This window comes from Metarhizium album (genome assembly GCF_000804445.1).
Source record: "Metarhizium album ARSEF 1941 chromosome Unknown scaffold_5, whole genome shotgun sequence".
Classification (NCBI taxonomy): Eukaryota; Fungi; Ascomycota; class Sordariomycetes; order Hypocreales; family Clavicipitaceae; genus Metarhizium; species Metarhizium album.
The window spans coordinates 27,472-49,391 of NW_024467579.1; the positions used below are offsets into that span (position 1 = coordinate 27,472).

The 21,920-nt window shown below is 52.1% G+C and overlaps 5 protein-coding genes across 5 annotated transcripts; 2 read left to right on the plus strand and 3 right to left on the minus strand.

The window, feature by feature from the left end:
* Positions 1 to 72: 72 nt before the first annotated feature.
* On the plus strand, positions 73 to 1,591 carry MAM_02711 (phosphotyrosyl phosphatase activator; the record flags this gene model as incomplete). The annotated part of the gene is made up of 2 exons (XM_040821510.1): positions 73 to 716; positions 850 to 1,591. The coding sequence occupies 2 exons, from the start codon at positions 73 to 75 to the stop codon at positions 1,589 to 1,591; spliced, it is 1,386 nt and encodes a 461-aa protein (XP_040680079.1).
* Positions 1,592 to 2,075: 484 nt separating this feature from the next.
* MAM_02712 (uncharacterized protein) lies at positions 2,076 to 2,756 on the minus strand (the record flags this gene model as incomplete). Its single annotated transcript, XM_040821511.1, has 4 exons — positions 2,076 to 2,176; positions 2,240 to 2,359; positions 2,448 to 2,654; positions 2,744 to 2,756. 4 exons carry the CDS (start codon positions 2,754 to 2,756, stop codon positions 2,076 to 2,078), a joined length of 441 nt encoding a protein of 146 aa, XP_040680080.1.
* Positions 2,757 to 10,378: 7,622 nt separating this feature from the next.
* MAM_02713 (uncharacterized protein) lies at positions 10,379 to 11,641 on the minus strand (the record flags this gene model as incomplete). The annotated part of the gene is made up of 2 exons (XM_040821512.1): positions 10,379 to 11,441; positions 11,520 to 11,641. 2 exons carry the CDS (start codon positions 11,639 to 11,641, stop codon positions 10,379 to 10,381), a joined length of 1,185 nt encoding a protein of 394 aa, XP_040680081.1.
* Positions 11,642 to 13,052: 1,411 nt separating this feature from the next.
* Positions 13,053 to 15,285, plus strand: MAM_02714 (potassium channel; the record flags this gene model as incomplete). Its single annotated transcript, XM_040821513.1, has 3 exons — positions 13,053 to 13,180; positions 13,271 to 13,390; positions 13,461 to 15,285. The coding sequence occupies 3 exons, from the start codon at positions 13,053 to 13,055 to the stop codon at positions 15,283 to 15,285; spliced, it is 2,073 nt and encodes a 690-aa protein (XP_040680082.1).
* A 372-nt stretch (positions 15,286 to 15,657) lies between these two features.
* Positions 15,658 to 21,464, minus strand: MAM_02715 (general negative regulator of transcription subunit 4; the record flags this gene model as incomplete). Its single annotated transcript, XM_040821514.1, has 5 exons — positions 15,658 to 18,020; positions 18,878 to 20,952; positions 21,045 to 21,157; positions 21,228 to 21,294; positions 21,421 to 21,464. 5 exons carry the CDS (start codon positions 21,462 to 21,464, stop codon positions 15,658 to 15,660), a joined length of 4,662 nt encoding a protein of 1,553 aa, XP_040680083.1.
* Positions 21,465 to 21,920: the final 456 nt, after the last annotated feature.

Consider the following 21,920-nt stretch of genomic DNA (forward strand, 5'->3'; position numbering starts at 1 on the left):
CCAAGGTTCAACAACCGCAGATTCCCGTCCGCCGCACGAATATCGCCCGCGGCCGCAGACCTCGCGTCCATCATGGCCACACCTCCGCATCCCGCGCCGCCCCTCGCGCTACCCGTCATCCCAGCCGCGCAACTCGCCTCCCACAAGTTCATCAAGCCCAAGAAATGCATCAACGAAGGCCACCACGTCGCCCACTTTCTCACCTCCAAAGCCTACAGGGACATCGGCATCTTCATCCTCCAACTGAACCACTCCCTCTGCCCCCGAAATCAAGCCTCCTCGCCCACCCCCAAGACATTTCCCCTCACGCCAGGCTCTCCATCCTCCACGCCTTCTGTCCAGGCTCTTCAGCAGCTACTGTCCGATGTCGAGGCCCTCGTCGAGCAGGCGCCTCCCGACCCGGGACCACGGCGCTTCGGAAATGTCAGTTTCCGGAGATGGCACGAACTCGTCCAGGACCATCTCGACTCGTTCCTGGACAAGGGTATTCTCGGAGAAGCCCTAGCCACCAAGGGAGCCGACGGGTCCACGGCCAAGGATGAAGTGGCTGCCTACCTACTAGGCGCCTTTGGTAGCGCGCAGAGACTGGACTACGGGACCGGCCACGAACTGAGCTTCGTCGCATTCGTCGCATGTCTCTGGAAACTGGGATTTTTCAACGACCCAAAGGAGGGCGGTGAAATCGAGCGCGAGGTCGTCCTGAATGTCATTGAGCCGTAAGTACACCTCCATCACCATATGCACGGCGCAGGCCGCACCCCATTCTAGAGCCACGCCGAAGAGCTCCCTGTGGCATCTTGACACGAACACCTAGGTACGGTATTGCTACGAATCCAGCTGACGTCCCAGTTACCTTCGCGTCGTGCGCGCCCTCATCCGCAAATACACCCTCGAACCTGCGGGCTCCCATGGCGTATGGGGGCTTGACGATCACTCTTTCATCCCCTACATCTTCGGATCCGCCCAGTTCACACGCCCCATCACGCTCGCGACCGAGCCCATGCCCCTCGAGGGCTCCGTCAAGGGTGCCCCCAAGCCAGGAGACATCACCAAACCCGATGTCGTCAAGCATCTGCGCCAATCAAACATGTACTTTTCGGCAGTAGGCTTCATCAATGACGTGAAGAAGGGGCCGTTTTGGGAACACTCACCTATCTTGTTTGACATCTCGGGCATCAGGGATGGGTGGGGCAAGATTAACAAAGGCATGATTAAAATGTTCAACGCTGAAGTGCTGTCCAAGTTTCCCGTGGTGCAACATTTTCCATTTGGATCACTATTGTCATGGGACGCAGATCCTACTGCGCCTGCACCTTCTCAGAGCGTTCACATGATGAACCAGCCCGTGGCCGTCGCGCCGTCTACTGCCGCACATACACCTCTACCTCCGTCTGCTATTGGAACGGCCGCGCCATGGGCACAGGCGACCAGGATGCCGCCGCCTCCCGGTCCAGGAATCCCTTATTCGAGGCTACCCCCAGGGCCAAGAACAGGCTCGTTAGCATCTAGACCATCTCGTGGCGAAGGATCTGGTTCAGGGTCTGCTGCAGCTCAAATCACCGTCACTGAGGCGCCATGGGCGCTGGAGTGACTTGTACTCGGCCATTGGAACATCAACATTATCCGAATCGAAATCAGAGCAGCACACCGCACGGTACAAGGCAATATGTTGATGAAATGTCATGAGCAATGCAGACACGGGCGATTGAATGACACGCATGGCATGAACCAAATCTGCCTTAGACCATTATAGCGATAGACCCAAACAGCGGAGGGAATAAACAACGCACGCACGTACGATAACCGTGATGGTGTGGGGTATAAGTTGCATGCACAAGGGTATATCGCAAGCCTCCCTCTCGTGGGTATCCAGCGCTTCAACGGAACAATGAACAAAACCAACGCGCAAGTTAATGCAGTATGATCAGGCCCCCAAATCGACATACAACCCTTCATAAAAGACACCAGCAATCAAATGACACCCGCAGCTGGGGGGAAAACTAGAGCGGAAAACAGCCTGCAGCATGGGTCATAGGTGACAGCCACAACATCATGTCCAGGCTGCGTGTTGGGATTTATGCCGGAGTGGTGGCAGGAGCAGCAGCTGGCTCATCCTTGACTGGTGCGGTAGCAGCCTCGGTAGCAGCCTCGGCAGTAGGCTCGGCAACAGGCGGTGCTTGAGACTCTGTTAACAGCCTGGCGTGAATGGGATGGGCGTAATCGCAAAGAAAACACTCACCTGGAGCAGCTTCTTCAGCCTTGGTAGCCTGGATCGAGGGAGCTGAAGCTTCAGTTTTGGGGGGGGCGGCCTCAGCCTGAGCCTCTTCTTTTGGAGCTTCAGTGGCTGGTGCAACTTGAGCTAATCAAAATGAGGCCAGTTAGAATAAACTTCATCAACATGGCAAACGATGAGAAAAATCGAGGCAATAATCTCAGGGCAAGCTTACTTGCTGGAGCTGGAGCCTCTGGCTTCGTTTCAGCTGCTCCAGCCGTGACGGTGGTGGTTGTAGCAGGAACAGCAGGCTCAGCAGGCTTTGCGGTGTCGGGCTTGTTGTCAGAGGTATCAGCAGGCTTTGCCGAGTCGGGTTTGGAACTGTTCTTCTTCTTGAACAAAGTCTTCAAGCTAGCTTTGACTTTGTCAAGAGCACCAAACGCTGCCGCAAACCGTAGTGTTAGTCCCAACATGCGGCAGGAGGCATTACACTTGTTCAAAGGACCAACGACACGGCGGCGGAAAACGTACGGATGCCAGGCATGCTGAATGTCAGGAAGTGGCAATCAGATAGATATGAGTTGAAAGGCCTGCAATGTCGGTTTTGTCGTTCTGCTAGTACAACACGTTAACAATTCCTGGAGATGCATCTTGGAGATGTGCAGCGCCGGGTCTTGCCCAGGATGCGGATGAGAAGGATGCATGGCCATGCTCGCGAACCCTGGGGGGCCATGTGGGATGAGGGGAGCACAAGAAACATACCTAGCTACCTTGCAACGGATGAAGCGAGATGATAACCTTGTACGAAACGATGCTGGGGGATTGATGAGAAACCGATGGACTGGTTGGAAAAGTCGGAAAAGCACGGTGGAAGAGACAGAAGGCAGAAGAGAGAAAAGAACAGCAACGCAGCAAACAAGAAGACAGGCCAGGCCAGGAGGAGGAGACGCGAGAGGGAGCAGGAGGGAAACAAATCAATCAAGAAGGAGGGGACCGACCTGGTCTGTCGCGAATGGAAACGATAATCGGGCCTGAGGGCTAAATTTGCCGGGGGGTTGCACAGGCAGTAGGCACCTGCACCGTGACCTGAGCACCTAGGACCTAGGACTCAGGAGGCACTTGGCCAGGCGGGTGTGCCGAAGTAGCGTCGAACTCAACTCGACGTCAAAACTTGGTGGTGTGAGCTACGAGCTACAAGCTACAAGCCACGATGACATGGGCGGCAAGCCACCAATATCATTAGCTTCTGGTTGGTACTTGGTAGGCACTTGAGCACTCTACAAGCCGCCAGCCCTAGTCCCGAGACGGAGACAGTTGCTCGCATGCAGACGCCAGATGCAAGTGTCCGTTTATCATTTTATCCTGTTTATGAGATGCCAGACCAGGCGCCAACGTGGACCGGCCCAGATGCCACCATTTGAACTGGGCGAGCATCGGCACGGCGGGGCAACAATGGATGAGGCTGATTAGCACTTTAGGAGCACTCCGTAGGTCCCCAGATAAAGTATTCACAATGAAAGGTACTTGCCCAGCTACGACGTCGCACTCAAGTTCCGAGTACTTGGGCCCCCTGGGTACTCGGGTACTTGGATTCAATGCGCCGCGACATCTCAAAGTCGCTGCCGCCAACACCCAACATCCAACATCCAACGTACTCAAGTACTGTAACCTTGGCATCGTGGAATCAGTTGCATGCAAAACCCCCTGCTGCGTCTCTCGACGTCCGTGTCGGTGCAAGGTACGCAGTTCTCCTACAAAACTTGCAGATCCTTGAGCGCGAAACTCACTGCGCATGCACGCACGCCATGCTTGAGACAGTGGCCAACGGCCAGTTCGTGTCATGTCATGTCTTCATTTCCTCTGGCCTGCAGTATTTGCCTAATAAGTGGACATGCAGACCACGTTGACTTGCCCCTCGCCTCATGGACTCGGACTGGCCGCATCTCGAGGCTTGCTTGACCAGGGCTGCCTCACTCGCCCTTTGTCTCTACCACGACTGCTCCGTACGCACGAATTTGATGTCCGAGACTTGAGGTCCAAGCAGACCGTGAGGCGGACCCAGCGGTGGCTCGTTCTCCTGGGCTTCCAAGGGTTGGTTGACCATGGCCACGCCTACGACAACAATTTTTTATATTTCAAGAACGGCGCTCCACCGCCACTAATAAAACGCAGCCGTTTCAACATTGAATGCACTGGTGGTAACTATAAAAAATGAGCCTGGGGGACCTGCGCCTTGTGCCTTTGCTACCGCTGCAGGGCTGGTGCTTGGCGGGCCTCCAAGGAGTACACACGTACTCCGTACGCCGGGAACAAAAGAAGCCGCCATCATCCTTCCACGTTCCAACAGTGTAGCCTGGTAGGTTCCAGCTCTGATTCATGGCACGAGCGACGGAGATGGTCATGTACTGATACTGATACGCAGGATGTAGGATGCTGGTATGCTCGGATAAATTAAACATGCAAATCAGCGAGCAGTCGCTTTGGTGCTCGATGTGATGGGTCGATCCGCTGTGAAAAAGGACTTGATTCAGCGTATACCGACAGCAGCTTGCAGGCCAAGTAGACCACTCGAAAGGGGCTCGCTGCTTCTGCACTTCACGGCTTCCAACGACTGCAATACAGTCGGTAGTCTTGAATCAATGGTAGCAGCCCGTGGAGTCCCGACGTGTGCGAGTGAAACTTGCTCCTGCCCAAGGCAAATAGTGGGCAAACAATGCGACACTGCCACGGCGTAACGTCGAGCGCCATACGGAGTACCATGGAAGCCATCATTTCTACCGAGATGGGGACGAATTCGGGTGTACGACTGCTGAATAGCCCGCGGTGGAGAAGGAAACTCAATCATAATTTCATAATGGACCGCTTTTGTACGGAGTACTCGAAAGAGGATGGACAATGTCATGTTGCATCAACTGCGACATTCTTTGCGCTGCAACAGGACTTGAGCATGAACAGCAAGCGGGCCAGCGCCAGCTAAAAGGGTTTTATTTTATTGCCTTGATGTGACCTGACCTGGCCCCAGCTCATTCACGAAAAGCGACGCTGCGGTCGCCAATCACCGTCATCCGCCGTTCGGTGGACTCAAGACAGTCAAAATGATCTGTCAAGAGTCTTGTTGCTTGAGACGGACACCGAATTTTTCCGCAAGAAGTCGAGACCTGGCTGTCGACGGAAAATATAATGAGCCCCAACCCTCGATGACGAGCCAGCTAGTTGATGATCGTGGGAGAAAAAGAGAGCTGGCGGCGCCAGCGTCCCCGGAAATGCAAAGCCTTGATAAAGTGGATTTTTGGCTAGTTATGACATCAGGTGGCCTGGTGGTCTAGTGGTATGATTCTTGCTTTGGGATCTTCATCTCGTTAATCTGTTATGTTGCAAGAGGTCCCGGGTTCGATCCCCGGCCAGGCCCTCTTTTTGCCCAGTTTCGGAATTCCATTTTGCTTTTTCGAAAAATAAAATAAAATAAAAGAGGAATTCCTTTGCTACCTGCTACGTACGAGTCCTCGTGGCTTAAAAGGGCTTTTATGATTTGTGCGGCCACTTTTGCGGGGCCGACGCGTGCGGGTCCTTTTCCATCCCTTGTTGTCTGTCCCTTGTGGGTTCGGTAGATAACGTTACTACGCGCGCGGCTGAGCTGGTCAAAAGCGAGGTTAGCGCGTGGGAGGATTACGGTTTGGCTCCGTATCGTACGGTGATCAGCCGTAACGAAGGTACAGCACCAGCTATGCACTGGAAACTGGTTTCTTGGTAGGATACACACCACCATTTGACCTCGTGATTATTCGCACGTCGGCGCTGAAATCTAGCGGGCCGCGAAATATGCAACCACTGAGACCATTGGCGACATATCCCTTGTTAAGGGCGCCACAGCGCCTGAGTGCGTGCAAGTTCATGGTTTGCTGCCTCGTCCAGCTTTGCTGGATCCTGAGCTTTCTAGCGGCTGTGGTCGTATGTAGCAGCTTGTCAAGCAAATCTGTATATAACCTTAGAATAGTATACCCAACGATTCAATGTACGACGGGGGTATGTATTCCTTTTAGGCTCGCTGTCTACCCATGCTCTGCACATGTAGTCAGCGAGATTAGCTGCGTTGAGCTCAGGAGCTTAAGAGCTCCCCAAGCTTTGCTTTTCTTTCCTTCCCTTCTTACCTTAAGATACTTGTTATAGTCTTCTAGCTAGTTATTAATGTACTTAGCTATTAGTTAGTAAGAGTAACTAAAGTAGCCTAAAGAGAAGAAAGAAAGACTACAAGTATAATGCTTAGAAAAGAAGGTATTATTATAAATAATTGCTTGTATAGGTTATAGTATAGCTTTTAATATTTAATATTGGCTACTCAAGCGGCACCCTCAAGGCGGCAAAGCTGCTTTGCCCTTTAAAAATAGAAAGGAATAAACTATAAGGGCAAGCAAACTTGAAAACATTGCGTAGTGCTGTGCATTTTGGTGCATAGTCTTTTGAAATACCGAGGGCGGATTAAACCGCAACTACTAGACGGATTTGGGTCTGGCCTGGATTGAGACTTCTTTTGACACCCGACAGTTAGTTTGCAACCAAAAGACGCCAACTGGTAGAAGAGTCTGGTCCAGCTACGCAGAATTTAGCAAAACATTTGACATTTGCCAATGATTTTGACCGAAACAGGACAGCAGACCAGTGACTCAGGTAATCCTAGTTAGAGGGAATCGTGGCAGTCTCGAGAGCAGCAATTGAATGGTGTCATCTAAGTTAAATGTCTGCCTTGAAGCCTTGAAGTGCTTTACCAAGTTTTACCGTTTAATATTGTACCACTCCCTTGGTCTGATTCTTGTCTATATTGGACAAATGGAACAAAATAAACCAACGATATTGCTCCGGGCAATCATGGCCGAGCCCAAGGGCAAAACGGCCGATCGGCATAATCAATCTGCTTGATGTCTTCTAGGAAAAGCCAGGTATCACGGCCGCTTAAGTTGTCCTCCAGGCTGACGAGGCGATGCAGAAGCGACCCTATCGTTACACACCATGCGTGACAACGTACCACTTCGGAATCTCAGCGCTTGACAGAGCAATTGCAGACCGGAAACCGAGGACCGGAAACTGTTGGCCAGCATGCGCATCTGCGAGCTGTGACGAAAATAGCACCGCCCTTGATGCTTTTCTGCATCCTTGGCAAGGCGGTGCATTTTAAGACTTACACAGTCGGGTTATGCCATTCACAACAATGCCAACTTCGTGACGTAAGAATAGACAAGGTAGACGTGGGAGGCTAAATTGGGTTGCAATTCGCGGCATCTAATTTGGCCGCACAACAAATTGTACGTCTAATCCTGTGTTATATAATTATGTATAGTACACCGCAGGTCATGACGGTAGCGCGACCGTTGGTGTGTAAAGTTGGAGTATTATTCCGGATCATATGTCCTAATTCCCCTTTGGTGTGTTGCGTGTTTCTAGTGCGTGGCATTGAGAGTTGAATTATCGTATATATTTGCCAGTGAGCTGTCTGCCCGTATCTAAGTGGTGTTAGGCCAAGAGAGAATAAGGTCGGCCTGGAGTACTCGATGTATAGGGATGAAACGCATAATGCAGGCCGTCGGTCTGGTAAAATTGCTGCCCAAGGGCACCGAGGTACGTAGGCAATGGCATCGAGTCCTTAGCTCGCCGTGGAGTAATGGGATGTGAAAGAGCTTTCGGGAGCACCAATACTGCGGTTTAGTTGGATCAGCTCTTCCCCAGTGGTATCGAGGAAGAACAGGGTATGTACCTAAGTAGTCTGACACCATGGTATACTAGATGCAACCATGAGATATATAGTCGAATGGTCGATTAGCACTGGGGGCACATTTCAATGGCGGCTGCAAACTGTGAATGTTGGAGTTTTGCAGGAATGAAGCCTTGCCCGCCCACACGTTTGCTTCTCATTCAGGGAGAATAGCACTTGCCATCTGCTGCCTCACTTTCGTTGGTCCTTCCCAGGCACTGGTGGAAGGGATTTGACAGACAGGGAAGGGACTACCTTCCTCTGTCCCAAGCATAAAAAGTCATCCTCCCCTAATAATCAATCCTGCTCTCCTTTCTTCCCTTCACATTGCAATTCACAAGAAATGGCAGTCAACTTATTCATCTTTGGTTACCGCCCATTTATGCCTTTATTTCGCTTCCTGGTTCGTTCTGGGGAATGCCATTACCAGGGACTCAGCAGTCATTGAGGTTCTTTTCTTAGCCCTCCGAGAGGAAAACCTCCCGATAAATGATGGTCATCATAGTCCCGGGGCTGGCCCTTGGTCTGCACGCAAGCTGGTCAGTGCTTGTGTTGCTCCTTGCAAGGGCCTACATAGATTCAAGTCCCGAAGCTGGTATTGACAATTAGGGAACATCGCCATATGTCCCCATGACTTTTTTAACTAGAACAAGACTATGCAGGTAAAACCATAGTACTTCGCGATACATTTTTCTGCCCGAGCATGATTGTCGTGTATTTTCGCAAATTTTCCAGTGAGCTCAGGCGTAAACTCATCATTGCCCATTGTATGCACACAGTGAAATGCCACAAAAGGTGAAGTTGTTGATACTCACGTGTCGTAAGCCAAGCCAAACCATCCGCAACACTTGTTCCCTGTGTCTGTTTGTATTTGTGCATTGTGCTGGCCTTCGTGACGACATGTTTTCGTTGGAACCCTGGCCGGAGAGACTGTAATGTTGTGGCCATTTCAGGTATGCTTCATAACGAAGAATCATCATGATCTCTGACTCTCTGGCACAGAGGGAACATGGTGACCACGACTTTGTCAACCAGACCACGAGTACGTCAGTAAAGCAAAATGCTTGTCTTGCCTGGTTGCAGAGTTCTTGTGCTGTGCAATATATATGTATATATTGGTAAAAAGTGCCAAGCGAGGTGTTGGCCTGGTTTTCGCGGGAAGATGGAGGGAAAGGCAAAAGTGGCGCCGTGCGAAGTTTCGCGTACGCCAACAGGTATCTGCCACCTGTCAACTGTCACCTGCCATCTACAACTGCAGCTGCACATTTGATGTTCATGTTGCGAAACGTTTCAGTCCACGCAGTGTCCCGTCAACTAATGCCTGGTATCAATAAATCCCATTCCCCTCCTAAACACAGCCAGACGGCTCATGTTGACGCCCCTCAGAAAATTTACAACATTCCCAGCGCCAACGCCAGCTTGTATCAACGGTCTCAAGTTGCAGTGCAATCATTAGGCAAGTACCTTGGCTAAAAAAAAAAGGCAAAGATTCACTGCTCACAATAAAATTGCGCCACCAGCTTGTGTATATAGCGTATATGGCGGTCATACTCGCTCCTGATTCTACGAGACTCCCGAAAATAAAAGTCTATCAAGCGCCACCCAGCCGCTAGACAAAAGGATATGATGACAAGGGTGCTTGTCCAAGAGTACGCTATCGTTACTAACCTAGCTACTAATCCAGGGCTCGCTAGGTTATCGTGGGAGATCGGACGGGAGGCCTTTGTCTGGAAGCGCCACGGTGTCACAACCCCTGTATCGTAGCATACTCAATACCAACTATAAGCTCTATACTTATAGAGACAATTAATGACACTGACAGACACATACGACCATAGCCGCTAGATCACTCACGATCCCGTCCGATCTCGTACGATAACCTAGCGAGCGCCGGATTAGTAGTTGGGTCGGTGACGACCAGCGAGTACCCGGTGTTGTATGTTTTTTTTATAAATTTTTCTTTTTTTGTAAATTTTTGAAATTGTGTAGCAAAATCTCTCCAAGACCCGCACATTCATCTACATCAACGGGTCGGTCCTGCGGGTGCCTGCGGGTGCCTGCGGGTGTTGATTGTTGTGTGCGAAATTGCGAGTGAACGACAGACAAGCCAGTTACGCATCGTACATGCATGATGCGGGTGCCTCCATGAGTCCATGGCAATGTGGACTGCGGAACGGTAGGAAAAGTTTGCAAGGAATGAGGTTCGGCTGACATCTCACAGCAATACTGGTGATTTCTTTCATCTGCGTTTCTGCCAACTCGTGACAAGGTCGTACGTAGGTGGTGCACCAGGCTTCTTGCCGGCCAGCTGAGGTGATTTTGAACCAAGAAAGCATCATACGAGGCCGTGTTTTGCATCCAGTCAGGCCATACCCAGCTTATATCAAAAATCTATGTACGTAGTTGGCAATGATCAAGTGGAATCATCGGCTTTCTAGCCATGTCGTTACGGCGTCGTGTCCTGCATCCCCGAGTTCTACACCGTCTCTTTCCAGCCCTACATCCATGACCTGCACCCGTCTGAGTGCTTCATCGACGCGGGTATGTACGTCTTCATCCCATTTGCTCCGCTCCTTCAATTCCACAACGTCGACGCTTCGCCTCATTAGTTCGGCCAGCTCTGCTGCCTGGGCCCCGAAACTATGGCCTTTTGGCTTTGCACGTTTCCTTGGTCGTGCGCTCTTTGGCTTGGTAGATGGCTTTGGGACAGGCAGTGGAGCAGAGTCAAATAGTAGAAGAGTGTCGGGGATTTTGAGCGTCGATTGTCTTGGCGGAAAGACTAGGTGGGATTTTCTTGGTGCTTTGATGGGCTTAAGCGGTGGGATTTCCTCGTCGTTCATCATGTTTTCAATGAGGGCCGAATGCTCCAATGTCATGAAGAATGATTGCGGCACAAGTAAGCCTGGACTGTGGAAGAACAGGCTTGGGCTCGCAAACGGATCAAACAGATTTGACGGCGCATCAAACATGGCCGGCATGCGCTCTTGCAGCCTATGTAACTGCGACCCCTCTGCAGGTCCTGGGGGAGCTGCTGCAACCTTGGTCCTTTTGGGTGGTTTGTTGATTCGGTGATCTGGGAGAAACATTGTCCAATTGTATACGCCATTGTAAGCGATGAGGCCTCTGACGCCGAACCTTGCGTGCGTATGAGCTTCCGTGAGAGCCAGAGACGCGGCTAAGCTGGCGCCAAGGTATGATCCGTAAATGTAAATGTCGCGCCTGTCGTGCTTGGGCGGCGCCAAGCTTTCGACTAGCCATGCAAAGGCGAACGCGGTGTCGTGGACCGGTGTCGGCCAATGCAACGGGCTGAAGACTTTGCTTTCCTTTGAGGGGGTCGAGAAGGGTCTCCATCGGTAATTTATGCTGGCGACTGGTCGGTTTTGGAGGAATATTGGCAGTTTGCATGCTGAGCCATCAGCTTGGGGGAAAGGAGGCAAGTGTATCAATAGGGGCTCAGATGTAGGACGTCCAGGGACGTTGAATAGGCTTGATGATTGTGAGCAACTGATTTCCTGGGGGGTTGGTGATGTCAAACATCAACACGACTACTGTAAGGTGACCTACTCGATGGTGACGTGGCCTGCAGAACCGCATCTTACCTCTACCCTCTCTGATGCCGCGCTGCTAAACGATCTTGGGGAGAAGCCGTGGACGTTGACTCGAAGTAGCCGACGCCATCGAGGCATCTTGATCCAGCAGGCCCGGGGCGAGCGCTCTGTCAATCTACGTTGAACGGTCCCTGCAATGACCCCCGCGCATGTTAGCCTTCATCTCTGACGTTGACCTTTGAGAATATCACCACCATGTCGCGCCGAAGTGCCCAAAGCGCTCTACGCTGTAAGTTTTGGGTGAGGGAATAGCTTGACGGCGTCGAACTCGTCGGGTGGACGCACATGAATGGTGCTTACCAGGAAGTCGACGTCCAACGCAAGTTCTAGACGGCTAGTGCTACGGCCAGCACGCTGGTCAGTGTTGATGCGATCATGGCCGACGTTCGGAACCAGACTGGTTTCCCTTGGCGGGCTTTGGCTGACGGATGAGGGCACTTGAGATTGTGCTGGTTAGACCGTTGACCGTTGACGATGTCAGTGTTCCAGCTGCAGGGTAACTAGTGTCGTCTTGGACCCACAGTGTATGTACCTTGCAAATACAGTACGTGCCGGCCAATCAAACCCTAACCCTGATCCATGCTCTGTAGTGGAGCTGTCCTCCGAGTTATCTACGGCCTCGTCGAAGTGTGAGGCTGGTGGAAGTTGAGTAAATCCTGTCGGGTGAGCCATGCATGCGAATCAGTAAAGCGGCCGCAAGACTTTGGCGACTTGCTCCCTGTGTGGCCTGACAGACAGGTGTTGGTGAAAGACTGCAGGAACGTTCGCGTCAATGGCGTCGATGGCGCCTGCCACTTCCACCTTGTCCAAGATTGAGAACACCAGTTAGCCGCCTCGTCAACCCGTTTTGCCCCGAGGCTTGCACCTCAGACCTCAGACACTTGACGTCTCCTTTTCGCCTCTCTCTCTGTTCCTTTGTGTCCTGCATCCTTGATCTATGCCCCAACGAGCCATTTCCTATCAGCCATATCCAGCTTGACTTGACAACAGATCTCTACGCCACCGTGGTCTGGACGCAACTGAGACCCCAAAACCTTGAACGTCGAGAACCCTCGTTCCTGACCGGACTTGACTTACTTAGCTCTCTCCTATCTTTTCCCTTCACTCTGCCATGCCTGCAGCATCACCTATGTACAGCTTCGTCTCTCCAAACTACCTGGACAGCCGCACCAGCCTACGATACTCGAGTCCGTTGAAACCGAGGGCCCCGAACAGTGTCTCGGCGCCCTTATTCTCATGCCATGGACAGCAGCCAGCATGTAAATGCAATCGAGAACCATGCCTCAGCCGTGGATAATGATCCCCCAAGGCACATGTCACTCCAATCCCAGCACCAACGCTCCCGCGAGATACGTTTTCAAAACGACTTGGCACATCTCATTCCTAGGTAAGCTCCTACCAATACCCGCTTTCATCGGATCATCCTCCGCACGCCCGCTCATATAGAATCTGTTCTAGCCGATGGTGGTTTGCCTCCTCCGCATTCCCCATGGTTGCAGCTACGCTTGGCCCTGTCGCCTCGGGTTTCAGTATCTGCGCCTTGGGATCTCAGTGGCGCCAAAAACTCGTCCCTGGCCAAAGTGTTGACGATGCTATATTCATTCAAGACCCTCCTTGGTACGTTGCAGACCGGCTTCCTAACCGAATTTGCCTCTATGTTGAAGACTAGTAAACAAATGTGACAGCCAGCTAATGTCGTCTCTATAGGCTCACCATTGTGAATGCCATCCAACTAGCCGTGGCCCTGGTCTCAAACGCTTTTCTTTTGCTGAATATGACTAAGAGAGTTCGCTTTAGTATTGCTCAACCTATCACAATCATTGGATGGTACGTTGCTACCTGCCTGCTTTGTCGCAAGTCTTCGATTCGATGCTGAGACTGTCCGTTATGTGAATAGGTACATCTCTGCCATATGTCTACTAGCCCTCAATGCCACCGCTGCCGGTCCTCTCGACGATGACCTCGATCTAACACAAGACTTCATCTGGTCACAGGCTTTCTATTACGGCATGTGGGCCGCCATTCTGTACTTTGTCGACGCCTCACTGATGGTCGTGACGTTTTGGGGAGCCTCCTCAGGCCATTACCCCAAGGACTTCAACCTCACTCGCAGCCAACGGACCCTCATGCTTCAAACTATCCTCTTTCTAATGTACCTCCTGCTTGGAGCGCTGGTCTTTTCGGAGCTGGAAAGCTGGAGATACCTAGACGCCGTTTACTGGGCCGACGTGACGCTTTTCACTGTTGGCTTTGGAGACCTTGCACCAAAGACAACACTGGGATGCGCGCTGCTTATCCCGTACGCTCTCATTGGGGTTATCAGCCTCGGTCTTGTGATTAGCTCCATTCGAAGCATGATACTCGAACGCGGAAGGCGTCGATTGGATGCTCGGATGGAAGAGAAGAATCGACGAAGATTCATTCGCACAATGACAAAGAGTGGCCGCGATGATATCCTGAACCCGATTGACGACGACACAATCTCAAACTGGGGCCCGGAAAATTCTGACTTGCCTCAAAATGAACTCGACCGCAGAAAAACTGAATTCTTGCTGATGCGAAAGATCCAGCAGCAGGCCTCAATCCGTAGAAAATGGATGGCAATGGCAGTATCTACCGGCGTGTGGATTTTACTATGGCTTGTGGGCGCAGTGATCTTTGTCAGAGCTGAAAAGTCATATCAGAGCTGGAACTATTTTGATGGCGTTTACTTCTGCTTCATCTCACTCATGACTATCGGTTATGGAGATCATACACCGACCTCGAATGCTGGCAAGTCATTCTTCGTTTTCTGGTCATTATTAGCGCTGCCCACCATGACGGTTCTTATTTCCAACGCGGGCGACACCGTGGTCAAGTTTGTCAAGGACGCAACAATTCGTATCGGCACGATTACAATTCTTCCCGGCGAAGAAGGTTTCACGGGAAATGCAAAGTACATTGTTAATCGCGTTTCGCTTGGCCGTCTCTTTCGCAGTGCAACCATTGCGATCCGGGAGCACGAAAGAGAAAGGCGAATGCATAAAAAGGCGGAAGACTGGACAGGTTTCGACCCCAAAGATGTTAAGGACACGGAAAAACAACAGAATGAATCTGGCCATAGCGGCGGCTCAGGTTCTCAGGAACATCAGGCGGATGATGAGGAACGTCAAGGAAAGCACAAACTTTGCAAAAAAACCGAAAGTCCGCCGGGCCGTCCTTCTTTGGCCGAAGTACAGTCTCGGCTCGACACCCTCCCTACTGGCGCAGAACTACATCTACTGCTCGTCAAGGAAATTCAGACCGTGTCCCAACACCTTAGAGAGCCTGAGCCGCGTCGATATACATTTGAAGAGTGGGCATGGTTCTTGGCTCTAATAGGAGAGGACGAACGGGACCCCCTAAATCACCGAAGAGTGGTTCCTAAGACGAAACACAAACGGACACGCAGACACAGACACAAACACCACAACCGCCATCGTGGCAAGGGCGTTGAAGCCCACGATGTGCCTCGAGATGCAGACGCTGAGACAATTGGAGCCCCGCGACCATCCCTGCAACCAGTAGCACCACTTCAACTCCCCGATGCTGACGCCCGCGTCAAATGGTCTTGGGTTGGTAATCGTAGTCCTCTCATGGGTGGACAGGAAGAAAGCGAATGGATTCTAGATAAATTGATGGAACGACTGGAAGAATGCCTTTGGGAAACGAAAATGGACGAAGACAATGCGAATACGCCCTGAGTGTATTTGACTTGGGGGAAAGGGGCGGCGGCGTTGGAGAAATTGCATTAGATACCCAGCATACGATGTACGGCCGCATTGCTTGAAAGCATGTATTAAGGATCATGTCCACACAGCATGACTATCTTTGTATACTACATACTCTTATCGTTACATGGCTGCCTTTGATACTGTTACATAAAATACGCAAGGCAAAGTCTCTTTGCACCAAAACGCCCCCTGATGTCTGAGAATGTGATATTGTCTATCTCGCTGTTGAAAATCTAAAACAAGACAAACCGCTACTTCTTGTTCGTACAATGTTCTCTAAACAGACAAATGTAGAAACTCGCTGATGCGCATGATAAGTGTTGCTGTCTGATTGTCATGAGATCAAATACCACCGCCCAGGAGAAGTCTTCTATTCCGCTTAATCACAGCATTGAGGCCCCTCTCCAGCTTCTCCGTCTCCTTCCGCGAAGCTGCCAAGCGGACCTCTGCATCGTCAACACTCATCAGGGAAATGCCACCGAGGCCATTGGAAGGACCGATTTTGCTGGCGTCGGCAGCCGGGCCGCCGCCGGACGAGGAAAAGTCTTGCATAGCGCGAGCGCCGTCAGGGGCACTGTAGATGCCCACGCCAGCAGCCGCATCAGGGCCATAGAAGTAGGGAGCAAGAGCGTTGAGACTAGCCGCTGCGGCATCACGAAGCGGAGAAGCTCCCTTGGGGAAGCCCATGTTTGCGACGTCCAAGTTTAGGCGTGGCAGGACATATTGGTTGATGTAGCTGAGGGCGTCTTCTCGCTGTAGTTTGCCAATGGGATCCTGGGTCTGGGGCTGCGCCGCGGCCGGGAAGATGTTGGGGCGGCCGTTGGGAACTGCGCGCCCCTTGATGAGAGAGAAGGCTCCGCTGCCCGGTTGGTGTCTCGGGGCCACAAATGCACCTGGGTTATCAGCCGTGTTGGCAATGGCGGCTTGCAGGTTGAGGAAGACGTCTTCTTGCTCAGGAGTCAAGCCGCGGATGCAATCCCCATTAGGCGTGATGAGCATTCTGCTGCCGTCAACATGGAATTGTTTACGGACCGGCTTGCCCGCTCGAAGGGCCGTGAGATCATCGTCTTGGATCTCGCCGCACTTGCAGGCGTAGTCCTTGCAATACACGGACTGGCCTGCGCCACTTGCAGTTTGGCCATGATCGGAACGTGACGAGCTGCTGCTTACTGGCTTGAGGAGTAGCAGCTTGTCCGGAGCTGATGTCCATAGCGAGCTTTTGATCTCTTGAAACACAGAGGCTGGCCCAAACTGCTGTGTGTCAGCCGGGTCTGATGACTCGATAGGTTCGGCGGGCACTGAATTGACAGCCTCCGCCAGCTGTGACGGTGGTGTTGGTGGTGATGCTGGCGAAAGAGCTGACTTTGCTCGGCTCTTTCCCATGTTCACGTCCTTTGCCTTGTCTTTGTCTTTGTCCTTGGCTGCTTCTTTCTGAATCATCCTTCTTTTAGAATCTGTCTCTTCAACAACCTTAACACTCGTAGAGTCGGGCTGCACAGACCCGTCTGGCCCAGTCTTGGAAGGCTCAGGAGCTGAAGCGGTTGAAGCGACAGGCTCTTCCTGAGCAACTGTCGCCTTCGCCGTCCTCTCCTTCTTTTGTTTCTTCTTGCGGCCGATGACTGGAGCATGCTCCTCCGGGTCTGGCTTTGAGGCCTCGGCTATGGATTTCGTCTCCTGCTTGAGAGCCTCCTTGCGCTGCTTGCGCTGCTGGCTCTTTGTGGTAGTTCGCACGGCGGCGGAACCAACTTTGCTTGGCGGAGGCGATCCTGCACGGGATGCCGATATTGAGGCAGACACTATGGAGGCCGTGTCACTAACCATCTCGCTGCTCGGGGTGCCTGGCCTGTGTGACATAGAGACTGCCTTGGAAGCCACCGACTGTATGGGAGAGGGCAGCGCGGGAGACTCTAAAGCCCTTGGAATCGACATGAGTCGCAGTGTTCGAGGCCCGCCGCGATGGACTGGTGAAGGAGAGCTAGCTGTGGCCGTTGGCAAAGGAGGGAAGGTTGGTGAATCTTCAGCCGGCTTATCCGTGCCTTGAAACCCTTGACTTGCAACAGAGTTATCCGACGGCAGCTGGAGCTTGATAGCAGAGGGTCTGTTTTTGTTCGACTTGATCACAGCGGAGACAGAGTCATCGTGGGTGCCCACCGCCGATTCAGCAGTCTTATCGGTGCTCTTCTTTGGCGCTGGAGTCGGTTTGGGCGTTGGAAAGACCGGAATAGCTGGGGCCTGGGTTGGAGCCTTGATGGATCGCGACGACCCAAGTGCCGGGAAGTCTTCATCTCCTAGGGGAGACGATACTGACTGCTGTTCAAATTGAGGCTGCGATGACGCACGCTTTGATGGCCCAACTTCAGACGCGGATGGGTTGCTGGTCCTTGTTGCATCCACAACGGGAACAGCCATCTTTCTCGGGGTCTGCACTGGTGTCACGGTACCATGCTCCAAACCAGGCGGAAGGGGTGCCCTGGGCAATGCAGGTGCGACGACACGAGGCTGGTGATGTTGACTAAGCACTGGAGATGCCATCGCTGGCGTAGCCAAGTTTGCTATTCCTGGAGGGATGGCAAATCCAGGAGGTACAGACCGTGTCATTCCCATGTCAAGGCCGAATCCTGATCCTGCGTAGGCTCCCTGGGCTTCATCGGAAACCAGGGCATCGACCGAACCTGTTGCTTCGTCCAACGAAAGTAGCTCGCCTTCTAAAAAGATTCGTTAGCGTGATGCCAAAATAAAACTTTTTCTTGTGCAACACAATCAACACCGGCTGGGTCTACAGCACGAGGCCAAAGTTAAGTACATGAAAGACAAGCAGACAGTGGCGGATCGTCCTACGGCTTCCATCATCGTCTTCCACAGGGAGGGACAATGAGGGGCAAGGCGAAGTTGGAGAGAATAGACAATATTGCTAATTTCTGACCAAGGATGCTACCCTCTCTGGAGGTGCGCACCATAGTGTGAGCTGTTAACGTACATAGAAGGGGCGTATGTGTGTGCGTTGTGGAAGACGATGATGGCTTGCCTGACTTGACCCTCCTATTTCATCCCTAATGCAACGAGTCTGTAACCGACGCCAGGCAGACCTAGAGCAACCAAAAAAACATGGAATAATTATCGAGGTCGATGTGGCATCGCCTTCCTGTGCATAATTCTGGTTCCCCAATAAACCAAGAAAGAGAACTGACGCCCTGTGCAAAGACCTGCTGCTCACCCCACGTAGGGGATTTTTGCGGCAACCACACAAATGCCTGCTTGATCAAAACAAAAAGATAGGGATATCTCTGTGCTCCCAGAAGATGCAGCCCAAAGCTCCCAGTGATTGTGCTGAAAGCATGCTGATGAAACGCCAAAACCAGCCGAGGAAGTACATAAAGAGCGAAAACAAGAGAATTGTTCGTGACAAACATGAAAGTAAAGGCAGTAAAGGGCGAGGGAGGGGGGGAGGGGGGGGAGGGACAAAACATGGCTCCATACTCTGTAGTCCTATTTTCCTAATTTTTCTTCTTCGACTACCAACGCCCATAGCCGGTGTTATACATCATGTTAGGATTGTACCCACCTTGGCTCTGGCCACCACCGAACAGTCCTTGTTGCCCGGCGACTCCGGCATTGCTCTGTGACTGATGCTGCATCCTTGCCTGCAGGATACTCGGGTCGGCAAGATCTACTAAGCCACTCCCCCCTGAGGAGGAAGTGTTAGCATGTCTGTGCTTCTTGCCCTTCTTCTTCTGCTTCGAACCGAAGTCTTGGAAAGCTCCAGGATGGTTGCCGTAGAGCGATGCCAGGAGACCAGAAGCAGGAGCTGGGGTGGAGGTAGAGGGTGGTGGATACTGGTTTGAGAAAGAAGAAATCATGTACTCACGCTTTCCAACATCCTGAGGCTGGGTGCTGCCTCCTCGATTGCGGCCGATGAGCGTTTGCAGTAGATCGTTGGAGGAATCTTTGTGGGCTCCGCCAAATCCTGAGCCGCCGCCGAACCCTTGACCAAACATGCTAGGCGGGGTGCCCGTGGACTTGAGGCCAGGCGGCGGGCCAGGCATAGATGTGGAATAGAACAGATTATTGTTCGATTGCGACTGGAAAGGACTGGGCATCATTGACGACTGCTGAGCCATAATCCGGGGGTTTGTGGCCAGTTTGATATTGGTAGTAGAGTTACCGCTGTCGTTGGCAAAGCTAAATCGGGAGGATTGGCGATTATGACCCTGGTTTTGAAACGGATTCTGAGTTGAAATACTAGGCGGCATTTGATCCGCGTAGCCAGCTTGCAACCGAAGGGACGCCAGCTGTTGCGGCGTCATGGCTCTACCGATGTTGCTAGAGCCCTGGGGAAAGCCGGAACCGCTCGATGGTGCGCCGTACAACCCGTCCGTGCTCCCCCGCTGAATCGGAGGTTGCGTACTGGGCTGTCGTTGATCAAACCCGTGGACATCTCTGCCGAGCTCCCGATGCTCAGGCTCGCCACCAAGGGCAAGACTGCCCCCAGTTTCGGGTTCGCCTTCGGATGGTGCTTGTGCTTCGGTCCGGTCTTCCTGGTCGATTCGAGACTCATCGTCCTCTCGCATGGCCCTTCGCTTCTCGCCGCCTCGGATATCAAACAAGGGTGGGTGAGCATCATCGTTGTAGCCATCAGTAGTAAAGGCCGGCAGCGTGTAGGTTTCTAGAGTCTTCAGCAGAGCAACGAGGGAGCTGTCCCTTGATTTATGCGGGTGTTGCTCCGTCTTCTCCAGTGAAGGAGCAGAAATTTGAGCTTGTGTCGCATGCTGCGGTCGCTTGCCTTTATCTATCACGGGCTGCGTAGATGGGACATCAGTGTCTTCTACAGCCTCCTGGGAAGCCTCCGTTCTAACGGTTTGCAACGCGGAGATGGCAGGACTAGACGCGGCGCCGCTAGTCGCGTAACTACCTCTCCGGCTGCGTTGAGGATTTCTGGCCCAGTTTGCAGATGACGGCAGTGCGGATGAATCAGCTCCATTTTCAGAGTCCTCTTTACTAGTAGTGCGCACCATCGGTTGTGCAGAAGCAGGGAGGGGGACCGTTGGGTGCGGAACTTGTTGCCGGGAAACCGAGCGAGATGAGCTTCCGCCCCCGCCTGGCAATGGTCTCTGTGTGTGAATACTATTCATAGATGAGAGATCTTGTCGAGTATAGCTATCCTCCTCATCTCCTTGCTCGTGAAGGAACATGCAGCCAGGGTTATTGCACTTTTCGTTCTTCAGCCAGGCTGAACAGTACTTGGTTGTGCCATGCTGAGCTTTCAATATCCGGTCGCCGTTCGGAGACCCGTGTACCGATATGATGCATTTTGTCGCTTCCTCGGGCTTTTCGAACGTGACGTAGATGCCAAGGGAATGATGTTGCCCATCAGGACTTTTGCGGTTGCTTATGGATATTTTTTGAATATTGCCATATTGACCGAAAAATTCAGGCTTTCTCAGAGTCTTGAGCAACTCATCTTCACGAACAGTGGGTGCCAGTCCAGTGATGTAGACCAGGTTCTTCTGAACTACTCGAACGCCGACTAGGTTTTTCCGGTTTTCCTTTTCGGCTTCGCGTTTTTGCACTTCCTTTTGTCGTTGCTCCTGTGCTCGCTTCTTCTGGTTTTTCTGAATGTTGGCGCGGAACTCCGCAACTCTTAGAGAACATGTATTAGTAATGACTTTGTGTCCGTGTATATGCTAAGAAGGAACGGCATCGGTAGAGCGGGATATGGAAGGGGCACTCACTCTTCCTGAGTAACGACTTTCCATTCTATCGTCTTCTCATCGTAGGGCCGTCTGCAAGCGGGACACAGGCCGTTCATGTTGTTCTTTATGTTGTTGAAGCAAAACTGGCAGACCTGCAGGGCATCGTTAGTTTCAAGGCCAACCAAGGCATCGAGCCGCCCAGGCAAGGGTAAATAAACCGACCTGGTAGCCGCAAGGACACGGCCGGAAGTTCCGATCCGAAAGATCGAACTCCTCGATGCATAAAGGGCTGTTGTTGACAACTTTGTTAGCTTGTGTCGAGATTGATGGTGCCCGACACGCGAACCACTGAGGAGGGAGCGAAGTGCGGCTGGCGCGTCTGCCTCGGGAGGCTCCAAGACTGGATAAGACCTACCAAACATCGTCCTCTTCTTCTATGAAGGAATCCTGTGGTGCCATGATGTCTTTCTGAAATAGCGTGCTATGTAAATATCAAGGAAGAGGGGAGGAGGTTGAATATTAAGGTTGGTATGCAAAGGGCAAGCAGAGCAAGGAGGGCCTTTGGGCAGAATAATGATCCATTCGGAAAGCTTTGGAGGAGAAAGTTGACTTTGCATTAATCCCAATATGGTCTAGTGTCCACCTAGGCTTCACGTGATATTTATTCTTTGTCAGCGCAAATAGAGCTCATTCTTGCCTGGCCTGGCGCCTAGCAACGTCTAGCCAGGTACCCAATCACAGGGTTCAGATTTGCCATTTGTCTCTCTCTTTACGTCCGGCAGAGCCTCGGAGGGGTTTTGCTGTAGCGATCGATGGGTTCCCCAATCTCCAGTCCCGAACTTGAGCTCACCACCACCACCACCACCTCGGCCTCGGAATTGGCTTCGTCAATTGGCCGCTTGAAAGGCGTACGAT